Source organism: Acinonyx jubatus, chromosome B3, assembly GCF_027475565.1.
Source record: "Acinonyx jubatus isolate Ajub_Pintada_27869175 chromosome B3, VMU_Ajub_asm_v1.0, whole genome shotgun sequence".
Lineage (NCBI taxonomy): Eukaryota > Metazoa > Chordata > Mammalia > Carnivora > Felidae > Acinonyx > Acinonyx jubatus.
In genome coordinates this window covers 33412314-33424763 of record NC_069386.1, presented here as the reverse complement: position 1 = coordinate 33424763, position 12450 = coordinate 33412314, and the positions used below count along the sequence as shown (strand labels likewise).

At 44.6% G+C, this 12450-nt stretch overlaps 1 protein-coding gene across 5 annotated transcripts in view; it reads left to right on the top strand.

Moving 5' to 3' along the window:
• Positions 1–12450, top strand: part of THSD4 (thrombospondin type 1 domain containing 4) — a 564068-nt gene that overhangs the window by 514416 nt on the left and 37202 nt on the right. For all 5 annotated transcript variants that reach the window (XM_027067671.2, XM_053223795.1, XM_027067672.2 and 2 more), the window contains one exon: positions 12170–12345. In XM_027067671.2, the coding sequence (XP_026923472.2) occupies positions 12170–12345 (176 nt within the window). The remainder of the gene's footprint in view (positions 1–12169; positions 12346–12450) is intronic.

The window sequence follows — 12450 nt, the reverse complement described above, 5'->3', positions numbered from 1 at the left end:
GGCCTTCCTCCCTCAGACCAAGCTGGTTCCACCCCTCACTGCACGTGCAGACGCTCCTTTGTTGTGTGTTATGATCACCCACGCAGAATCCTAATGTAGGATCCTAATGCAACTCCGTGAGGTCACCGCAGATGTTCCTTAGTGAGAACTTTTGGGGCAAAGCTGACCAGAGGACCAGGAGGCAGGAAAAGCTGGGTTCTAATCTCACCTCTGACGAATTATTTTTCAGACAGCTCCAGTGTTCCCTGTCTGTGCCAGGGGGAGGATGCATTCTAGCAAACACGTTGCTGCCTTTTACCAACATATGTGGGCCCTGATAAAATGCTTCTCTTCTTACTATTGATAGGGGTGCTGTCTTTAAAAATAGACCTTCTTGGCTTGGGCATTTGGTCAACAAATACTCATTGAGTTTTCTCTAAGTGCCAGCTCTCGGCTGACACTATGGACCATAAAAAGAAATTTAATAACCAGTCCCCACAGGACTTGGAGATTGGCTATGTAAACTGACATAGGTGTATACCACGGAATATTATTCAGCAGTTAGAAAACAATGACAGTCATTACAGAAACAAAGGTAGATTTTAAAAGCAAAGGGTTATTGGAAACACGGTAATGTTTTCATGAATTACGCATACACATATATATCACGTTAGTGTAGATTCTTGCTGGGGCTGGCAGGGTGACGGCAATGGGAATCCAGCATGAAGGGAAAAACAAAATAAGGCAAGAGAAGTAGGCCATGTGAAGCAAAAGTGTCATGAGCTGCAGAGTCTGATTAATTCAACCTTCTGCGCCTGAAGTTAAAAAAACATCTTGCAGAGTTTAGAATCAGCGTTTAGAGTAGTAAAACGGGGGTGCCTGGGTGGCTCAGTTGGTTAAGCATCCAACTCTTGGTTTTGGCTCAGGTCATGATCTCATGGTTTGTGAGTTCGAGCCCCACGTCAGGCTCTGTGCTGACAGCTCGGAGCCTGGAGCCTGCTTCAGATTCTGTGTCTCCCTCTCTCTCTGCCCTTCCCCTGTTCATACTCTGTCTCTCTCTGTCTCAAAAATAAATAAACATTAAAAAAATAATAAAATAAATAAATAAGACAGCAATGGATTAAGTCTCAGAAAACAGGGCATAGACACAAAGAATAGGGTTAAGAGGTTGGAGAGAGGAAATAGCAACACTCGAATGGGAACTTCAGGATGAGCAGGGGGCTGCTAGCCATACTCAGCAACATCAGAGGGTCTTTTTGTCGGGTATAAATAAGACAGGGCACAACTGAATTTTTTTTTTTAATTTTTTTTAACGTTCATTTATTTTTGAGACAGAGAGAGACAGAGCATGAATGGGGGAGGGGCAGAGAGAGAAGGAGACACAGAATTGGAAGCAGGCTCCAGGCTCTGAGCCATCAGCCCAGAGCCCGACGCGGGGCTCGAACTCATGGACCCCGAGATCGTGACCTGAGCTGAAGTCGGACGCTTTACCGACTGAGCCACCCAGGCGCCCCTGAATTTTTTTTTTTTAAAGCAGACATACAAATTACTGGTGTTTCCCACATTTGATTGAATGCAGACAAGGGGCTCTGTGAAGTGGTTAAAGATAGGGGCAAATCATACAAGATCTTAACTGAATCGGGGGGGGGGCTGGGCTTTATCCTTTAGGTTGGAAATTTAGAGACGGTGGGGAGACTGGAGGAAAGGGGCTCTACCAAGGCACCTCTAGAGTAGCATGCAGGGAGATCCTTGACTCTCTGCTGTGGTCCAGCTATGGGGCAAACAGAGAATGAGACAGGAGGCCGCTGAGCAGGAGAGGGAAGGAGGGGCCCAAAGGGGTAGCAAAGGGGATGATACCCCTGATGAGCAATCAGCTAACAGGAAGACAGCCAGGAAAGAGCAGAAGATGGTTGCCAAAACTTGAATCTGAGTAATGGGAGAATAATGTTTTCAACGGAGGGGTTAGGAAGCAGGCTCATTTAGGATGACAAAGATACTGGGTTTATCCGTAGATAAACTGAGCTATGGTGAACATTCCTGGAATTCAGTTCTAAAGGAAGGTCCTAAACATGGTGCTTCCCTGCTCCTGAGAGTAGACAGTGGAGCCGAGAAGGGGAATGTGGCCCTGAGACCCCTGGGCAGACCCCAGGGGCAGACCTGCTGCCCCCTGGGGGCGGGAAGAGGCATGATAGGTACTCAGGAAATGTGGTGTGAATGAGCTTTGGGACTTCTTATTCAACAGCCAGTGTCATCTCCAGCACCAGATGGCAACTGTCACTACTGATCTAAATCCTTCCATGGCTCCCCAGTGCCCACAACCCAGCCCCACAGTCTGCCCAAAGTCACCCCTCCCCACCTCATGTCCAAGGGCACTCCTTGCACACCCACTCCACTCCAGCCCCTAGCACCCCAGGATGCCCCTGCTGTAGCACCCCCACACTGTCCCCCACCCCTCCAAGGTCAGGCCCCTTCCTGTCCCTGCCTTTGTCCATGCCTTTCTCTGTCCCCAGATGCCCTTCCCCTGTCCTCTGACTGGTGAACTCCTCACCATGCCAATTCCTGCTCATATGTCACCTCCTCTCCTAAATTCTCTACACTCCCAAGGAAATTTTGACAGCCTCTCAGTTCACATGTATCAGCACGTGTCTGAGCTCCCAAAACTGTCGGCTGTCTTAGCTTTATAACCCCCACCCCCAGTGCTTTGCCCAGTTTGTTTTCTTACTTAAACCATAGGCGGAATCTATTTCATACATTATTTGAGACCTAAAAACACATAAAGTTTATTTATAGTTAGTAAGTATCAAAGGAAATCTGGAGTCAAAATAAATCAAATGTTGATATTTTAAAGAACGAGAATTCACCTTACTTACTATAATTTAGCAATGAAAGAAGAACAAAGACTTGGCATTTCCCTTTATTCAACCTGTGATCATAGAGTGCCAAAGAAAGCCAGCCTTCTTTCTCTCATACTCTGATTTTCAGTCCAACTGTGTTACATCATGTTCTAGAAAATCACACAGGCTCAATTCTTTCCCAAATGCCAAAGCAAATCTGAACTGAAAAATTACTGGGCGATATGTGCATATAGCTGTTTAACAGAAACTGTAATTTGGATACTATATTAAGCTGGACGTGGATCCTACCTAAAAAGAAATATTTGTGCTTCTTTTTTTTTTTTTACAGCATTTTTATGCATCACTGCGTGTATTTACCCTTTTGGTCAGGAGGCAGGGAGGGCATTTTTGAGATTGGAATTCTTAAACAGGACTATTCAGACACAAATAGGACTTTAAGGAGTTTCCAAGAATCTCTTATCTCAACTCCAAGGTTAAAATATGATAGATCAGAAGAATACAGCTCATAATTTACTTCTATTCAACAAGCATTTATTAAGTGCCAACCAAGCACCAAGTAGTGGGCAAAAATGTATACGTCACAGTATCTGTTTTGAAAGCACTCACCTTCTAGCAAGGGAGGTGGGTACGTAAATATATAACATAAGGCAGGGACATAAACTTAATAATAGAAACCAGCCATGACATACATGTTTGTCTAGATGCTACTTCCTTCTGTCCCCATCAGATTCGTATTCAAATCCTAAAACGTATTCGGAACTACCTTCAGCCTTTGGCAGTTTTGTGGGGCATCACAGTGACAGGGTGGCAGGATTTTGTGGGAGCTGTGCACACGGCTTTCCTTTAGCATATTTATACCTGGCAGTAGAAATTCAAAGTGTGTCAAAGAATGCTGGGGCTTTGACCCAATTTCTTGTTTGATTATACACGTTGTTTTCCCTCAATCAAATTTCTAGCTATTATCTCCTAAAAGGTAGCTTGAAGCTTTTGAAAAGTAGATGGGGTCATCAAGATTAAGTAATACCAGTAATGCTTGTTGCTAGTAGCATGTTTCTGCTGCTTCTTTTTTTTTTTTAATTTGTTCATGTTTATTTATTTATTTTGCGAGAGCATGAGCAGGGAAGCGGCAAAGAGAGAGGGAGAGAGAGAATCCCAAGCAGACTCCACGCAGTCAGCACGGAGCCCAACATGAGGCTCGATCCCACGAACTGTGAGATCATGACCTGAGCCAAAATCAAAAGATGGACACTTGGGGTGCCTGGGTGGCTTAGTCGGTTAAGCGTCCGACTTCGGCTCAGGTCATGATCTCACGGTCTGTGAGTTCGAGCCCCGCATCGGGCTCTGTGCTGACTGCTCAGAGCCTGGAGCCTGTTTCAGATTCTGTGTCTCCCTCTCTCTCTGACCCTCCCCCGTTCATGCTCTGTCTCTCTCTGTCTCAAAAATAAATAAACATTAAAAAAAATTAAAAAAAAAAAAGATGGACACTTAACTGACTGAACCACCAGGTGCCCCATGTCTCTGCCTCTTAGCCTTCTTGACAGACAGAGCCAGGAGGTATATGCATGATATGTACAGATGCATACACACACATAAAAATGTGTGCACACACAAGTACATATAAACACGCACGTACATAATTCAAGATCATGAATTTACACTATCTCAAAGTCAAATGCATCCCACAATGTTCTGTCTGGCCTTCTCCCATTCCATATCTATGTCTCCTTTTCCACAACGAGATCCCTGGCTTCCAACAGCAACTCCGGGGTACTCACTTTGGAAAAATGTTTGGCAGTACAAACTATCATTAAACATACATGGGCCCGTGATCCAGAAATTCTACTTCTGGGGACATCTCCCAACAGAAGTGAGGACTTATGTCCAGCAAAAGCATACACAAATGTCTATAGCAGCTTTACGTATAAGAGCCAAAAACTAGAAACAACCCCCAGACCAGTCAATAATGGAAAAAGCAAATAAATTGTGGCATATCCATATAATACTAAGTTGCTGTGGAAACGAATGAACTACAGATAAATGCAGCAGTTTGGATGCATCTCATGGACATGAAGTTAAGTAAAAGATGTCCAGCACAAAAGAATAGTATTCCATTTACTCAAAATACAAAAAGGAGCAAAATTAATGGTGCTAGAGGGCAGAGTAGTGATAACCCTGGAGGCTTGTGGGGACAGAGCAGGAAGGGAGCCTTATGGGGGTCTGGAATGGTCTATATCTTTATTTGGGTTGTAGTAACACAGTTGTAATACCAAGATAAGAAGTCATCGGGCTATAAACATAGAATTTAAATACTTTGCTGTATGAATTATATCCTAATTTTTAAAAAAATTGATACAGCTACCAGTTGGGTTGCTGGAAATTCGCTCAACTGAAATGAATTAATCAAACAAATCTCACATGTGTTCAAGAAATGATGACTACATCAGAGTTTAATCATCTGCCTGGCGGCTACTGCTTTTCTGTTGTAAGACGCATGCCATGTCCATAATGTAAGAATGGGGAGAATCGTGCATCCTAGGATTTAACAACACAGTGTGTGGGCTTATCCGGTGTCTTGAGATAATTTTTGATTGTTGAGCTGAATTGGACTCTGTTTTACACCGTACCCCACCCAGGGCCAGTCATCACTCAAACCCGTCATGGCGTATGCCTTGTAAATAAAGTCACATGAATCTAGGTGCCCTCTAGGATCAATTAATGATAACGAAATCCCTGGAAAGGGTGGCGCTGGGAATCCTCAATGCCCACAGACGGGGAGGGCGGGTGTCGTGGTGACAGCTTCACTGGTAGGGTGGAATACAGCCACAACCTCCAGACTGGCCCTTTGTCCTCCCTGTTCTCAGCGTCTGCCCTGTTGTCCAGACAAAGCCAGATATGAGACATGAAACCATTCCTGCCTTGATCGAGAAGCTTTCCCTGTTGATCAGGACTCAAAAATAAGAGATGGTTATAATAAAAATTAAAATATAATAAAGTAAGGGTGGTTTTCCAACTTTCAATATACCACAACCACCTGGAGGGCTTGTGAAACCCATATGCTGGACCCCATCCCAGAGCCTGGGGTTCAGCCAGTCTGAAGCTACACCTCTAACCAGCTTCCAAGGGGGTGCTGGTGCTGCTGGTCCAAGGACCATACTTTGAGAACTACTGGTATAACAGAAAAAATATGAAATCGGAGCATCAAAGCTCAAGTCCTGAACTCCACTAATAATCTATGACTTTGAGCAAGCAACTTAATCTCTCTGAGCCTCTTTCCTCTTCTGTGTAATAAAGGTACTGTGTCCTGCTTGCCTTATGCAACTGGCTTTGGTATTACGTGAATTCCTTTCTGTTTTGAAAACCGTAAATCATTAGACCAGAAGGTCTTCAATTCTTTGTGCCATGGACTCCCTTCTCAGATCCCCTCTCAGACCACTGATTTTAAATCCATAAAATAAGATACAGAAGAGTACAGCGGAAACCAATTGCACTGAAATATAATTATCAAAATATTTTTAGAAAAAGACTTGCTTCTTAGTAATTTTTAGTAGCATGTGCGTCTTTAAGATAGGAGATCTCACGGGGAGTCTAATCATCACTGTCGTTGCAGGATAGTGATAGGTTTTTAAACAATATTTCAGACTACCTGTAACATCTGTAATGTCCTATGAATACATAGGTGATTTCTATTGGTGACAAAGTCCCCAGAGAAACTGCTAATTCCATTAGGATACAGCGCACAAAGTACTGCTGATACTGTTAGGATTGGCGGCTGAATTTATCGTAGAAGGAACGCTACACTCCGGATGTAACTGACCCCTCCGAGGTGGTAGTGCGAGGTGAGTAGGTGTCTTCCGTTTTCAGGATATCCAGATGAGCGAGCATATTCTGAGACTCACTTGGGTTTGTGCCCACACGTGAGCTTCCGTGGAAGCCCATAGACTGGGGCGACGATGGCAGGGCCGCAGACCTCCAGCTGGCATCACGAGGCGGACGGTGATGTCTGACCCTTTCGTCCTTGCTCCTGGTCTGCCACTTCCCAGACAGCTTCTTAGAACTGCCGAAACATCGAGAAGCTTGGAATTTTGTTAGGAGGAACTCCGTTCTCATTTCCCAAAGGGAGAAACACGACAAGCTCGCAGTGATCTGTTGGCTGTCAGGAGGCCACCTTTCTTGTTGGGACGCGGGGCCTGGCAATTCGGCCGGCGGCAGCAGGCGTTAAGATTGTGGGATAAAGTGCCTGAGAAGCAAGGCTTAGTTCTATAAGCGATTCCTATGAATCTTGGAGAAGGGCTTTGTTGGTGCAGATAGTTTAGGCCAGACGTAGATGCCCAGAGTTGGCAGCTAAAACGAACGAAAGGCGTATGTCAAACGAGAGTGGAGGTTTCCTCTTATTGACACAGTTGCGACAAGCTTCGCCAAAGCTTGACCTTCCATGAACACACCCGCTAGCGAGAGCCATGAGTCACCTGCACCTTTTTGTGGGGTAGTTCTGGACACCCTTACGCAGCCCTGGAACTGCTTACAGGCACGTAAATTGTGGGTGCAGCTGCTTTCAATATGCAAGCCCAGGTGGGACTAGTTCTGGAGCCGTTTCAGAAGCTAACCTGTGGGCATATGGAATCAGGCCCATGTCTGCTAAAAACCTCACATGGCTTTTTTTTATGCTTTGCTATTATATGGTGAAAGATTCACCTAAACCCGGAGAGCAGGGGCAGGGGTAACAGTAGTAGATGGTAAAAAGATTTGGGGTCCCCATGTTTTAGTTCCTGGGAAACCCTCACAGTTCCCTCCTACGCGGTATTTCAGATGTTTTTTTAATGGACTTTTTGGTTTCCGGATAACAACCTCTTCTACGATATTGCCATTAAGAGCAATAAAACCTTAGCCAGAACCTACATCAGTTCTGAGCTTTGGATGCTCTGAATGAGATTTTAAGAAGAACCAGTAAAAAGGGGGAAAATATGTATATCCCTCGGGAGTACTTCTGCTTGTACCATGTCCCTTAAATTAACTGAAAAATGTTGAAGCTTTAAAGAAGGTAATATACACATATGGTAAAACAAATTCTAAATGGCAATAAAAAGATATAAAATGGGAAATAAATGTTTCCCTTCTCATCTCCCATCCCAACCTAAACCCTTGTTCCTGTCCCCAAATGTTAACAGTTTTATGACTTTCTCTGAAAAGCTTTATGCATGGGCATATGTGTTTTATGTATATGCCTTTATTTAAAAGTATATACAAATGAGATCATAGCAAACACACTATGTTGCATTTTGTTTCATTTAAACAAAACAGATGGCTCGGTCAGTTAAGCATTCAACTTCGGCTGAGGTCATGATCTCGTAGTTCATGAGTTGGAGCCCCACTTTGCTGACAGCTCAAAGCCTGGAGCCTGCTTCAGAGTCTGCGTCTCCCTCTCTCTCTGCCCCTCCCCGACTCGTGCTCTGTCTGTCTCTCAAAAATAAAACAAACATTTAAAAAGTTTAAATAAAAATTTATCACGGAGTTCTTCTCATACCCACACACACAGACCTATCTCGTTTTTACGGTCACCTAGCATCCCACTGCGTGGACATTCAGTATGACAAATTATGTAAATAATCCTCTACTGAGGATTGAGGTATTTAGGTTGTTTGGGGGTTTTCTCTATTTAAAAAAAAAAATCTGCAGAGAATATCCTTGTTACAAACGCTTTTGTGTCCTTATAAAAGTATATCCCTCAAAGTAGTTTCATGCGAGTACAATTCTTGGGCCAAGTGTGTAGGCACTTAAAGTTTTAGCAATGTGACCAAACTGCCCTCCACTATGGTTGAGTTGGCTTACATTCCCACCAACAATGTTATGGATGCCTGCTTACTCGCACACCTGCCAATTCCGGCAATAGTAAAGGTTTTCAAACATTTGCCATTCTGGTGGGTCAAGAATATCCCATCATGGTTTTGATTTGCATTTCTTAAATTATAAGTAAGGCAGAGCAGCTTTTCATTTGCTTATGAAATATCGGGACTTGGTTTTCTTTAAATTGCCTGTTGATCATTCCTTGCCTATCTTTCTTTTGAGCTGGTGCCTTTCTCTGCTGTCCAGCTTTGCCTTGAGCAAATATGAATTCCTACTAGGTGGTAAGCTCTCTGCTGATCGCTAGACCTGTAACAGTGAGGAAACACCTTTTGGAGCCGGCAGTGTTCCGGGAGACAAACGTTAGTCCAGTCAGACACTGAATGGATGTATGTACAGAGTTAAGTGCCTTGGATGAGAGGCTTTCGCATCTCGTAGAACATGTGAAAGAAAAGACAGACCTGACTGGGGGTTGGGGAAGAGCTGACATCTAAAGGACAAATTGGATTTGGGGTTCAGAGAAACATTCTAGAAGAAGGAACAGATTGTGGAGGGAACATGAGGTATCAGATGAGCTAAAAGAAGGCCAGGGAGCAGAGCACAGAGAGAAAAATAAAAGTGGTGCACAATGAGGCTAGACCACGTCACCCATTAAGGATTAAGGGCTTCTTCCCTGACAGAAATAGAAAGCCGTTGAAGGATGTTGAGCCATAGTTGATGGTCAGATCTGCATTCTGAAGAGATTACTCTGGCTGAGAAGAAGGGAAATTAGGTAGACCAATTAGAAGGTTTTGAGTTAGTCTGGATGAGATCTGGTGGTAGTCTTGCCCTGGATAATGGCAGTGGACATGGAGAGAAGTAGATGGGTTCAAGAAATATGGAGGAGGTCAAGTAAAATTTGATGATGGATTGGATACAGGAGAGGAGGAAGGGAGAGTTGTCCAGGATAATCCCTCCATTTCTAATGAAGCAGATGGTAGTACCACTTACTGACAGAGAAAATGCTGGAAGAGGTCAAGGGTGAGTTCAGACATCTGAGGGCAGCTGTCAAGTAGGCAGTTAGAGAAAGAAGTCTGGATTGGAAACAGAAATTTGGAAGCCAGCGGAATACAGTAATTAAAGCCATGGCATCGGTGTACTTGCCCATGAAAGTATGGCACCCAAATCAGGTCTACTCTTAATCCTCAAGGAATGCTAATATTCAGTAGCTGAGTAGAGAGAGATGACACAGAAATGAAAGAACAGATGAGCAGCCTAAGAACCAGAGGACAGCAAGCTGAGTGTGGTGTCCCAGACCAAGAATGTTTCCAATAGGATGGAGGGGCCAGTAGGACCGAATGCTGCTGAGACATCTAGCAAGGGGAGGCCTAGAACATGCCCATTGGATTTAGCAACATGGAGGTCCTGGTGACAATAATTATAATTGTTTCAGTGGCATAGTGGGGGCAGGAGTCAGGTTGGAGATGTTGAGAAGTGAATGGCAAGTGAGGAAATGGGGAGGCAATATGGACCACTCTCAAGTGTGGTTTTTGAGAGAAAACAGCTCTAAACTTATTCTTCCTTAGTCTCTACTCTTGACCTTCTTTGCCACTGAGTAAGCTGAATTTTTATAATTTGGTATTCGGTGTTCCACAGGTGTGGTCTCCCTGTAGCCATGGCAACCAGCCAACCGGGGATGGAGTGTGCCGGGTGGGGAGAATGGGGGTATACCCACCTTTAAACAGGAGGTTCTGCCACCCCTTGGAGCAGCCTGACTCTGCTGGACCCCAGAGACCCACTGTAGAAACGCTGCTGAAAATGTGTTTAAGAAGCAAAGAATCCTTGGGGCGCCTGGGTGGCTCAGTCAGTTAAGCAGCCGACTTCGGCTCAGGTCATGATCTCGCGATCCGTGAGTTCAAGCCCCGCGTCAGGCTCTGTGCTGACAGCTCAGAGCCTGGAGCCTGTTTCAGATTCTGTGTCTCCCTCTCTCTGATCCTCCCCCGTTCATGCTCTGTGTCTCTCTGTCTCGAAAATAAATAACGTTAAAAAAAAATTTTTTTTAAAAAAAGAAGCAAAGAGTCCTTATATTTTCGAGACACCTCCTGAAAAATACAAGGATAAAGGGGTCCGGGATTTGCAGAGGGAAACAGGATAAGCCATGAGTTGATAATTATTGACACTGGGTGATGGGTATACGGTTTATTATACTGTTCTCACTGCTTTTGTTTCTATATAAATTTTTCCATAATACATTGTAGAAAAATAAATTTAGTAAGTCTGTGAAAGTGAGGGTGCAGAGATCCAGTGACCATCACAGGCCCACTGTGTGTATGACACCACGGGGTCTCCTTTCAACCCAATCCACCATTGGCTTCTGAGTTTCATCGTGTCAGATGCCCTGAGGGAGGAAAGTCAGCTCTCACATGCTGTCCTTTGTCCTCTCATAAACACAAGAACCTTGTTCCTTGCCGCTCTCCTCCTCTCTTACCCCCCCTCCTGAGCACAGACACAGTTTTGTCACTTCTCCCCTTCGCCAACTTGAACAAGTTCCCCCCCATCCCTGATCAACGCTCTGACGGGGACATGCGCCTGCTTAGCTGTGTCATGAGGATTCATTTCAACCGTGTATGTGGGAGGGTCAGCATGGCTCCCAGCCTCAGAAGCCCACAGAAGTCAGGAAGGTCATACAAATGAATGAAGGTGATCAGGTAGGAGAGAATCGTGTGACCCTCTTGACCTATCTTTAGTTTTGTCACTGTTAGTAGACACACAAGTAGAAAGAATTATAAGCAAGTTTCTATTTCCATAAGACAAATAACAATGCAGGCATGATCATAAATGGAATAAATAACCCATAGCCGTCAATAAATGGACAGTACACTGAGACTCAGCCTCAGTGTGGGGGAGTATTAGGGAATGGGGGGTTAGGACAAAGCAGAGCACACAAACCCCATCTAAAGGGCGGTCCTCCTCAGCTCCAGCTGGTTCCTGCCATGACAGATTGTAGAGCCAATGGTAACATGTCTTCTTGTTTTACAAGAGAAGCTAGAAGCTACAGAACCCAAATTGAATTTGGGTTCAATTATTTCAAAACAAAACAAAACACTATGATGGCCAAACTAAGCCTATCTGTGGGCCAAAATCAGCTCACAGGCTGCCAGTGTGCAACCTCTCACCTAGATAATGGGATATACTACAGTTTCCCTTCCCATCCTTTTCTCTTCTTCCTCTAACTTTCCCCACCCCCCTCTCTATTTCCATATTCTTCTCTCCTGACTACTCTTGCCCCTCTTTTCTATCCTAAGTTCAAGGGGTGGAAGGCATTGAATGGGTTGAAGAAGTGAACCAAGAAGTTGAAGAAACCCGAAGGGATGTGATCTAGATGCCTCACCTCCCTCAGGGCCTAGATCAGTGCCTAGCACATAGTGGGTCCTAATGGAACACTTGACGTGGGGTCACTTCACTTTCTTGTGCATACCCTGCCCTTACCCGAGGAATCGTCTCGTTTTTCTCGACAGCTTTGCGAAGTCGTTCTGGCCGCTCCATCATCAACGGGAACTGGGCAATTGACCGGCCAGGAAAATACGAAGGCGGAGGGACCATGTTCACCTACAAGCGTCCAAATGAGATTTCCAGCACCGCTGGAGAATCCTTTTTGGCCGAAGGCCCCACTAATGAGATCTTGGATGTCTATGTGAGTTTGGATGTTTCTGGACTGTTTGAATTTTGCATCTTGCTTCTTCTAAGTCCCACCCTGAGCACAAATAAGCAACAGACCATTGCCTGTGCTCAATAAAAC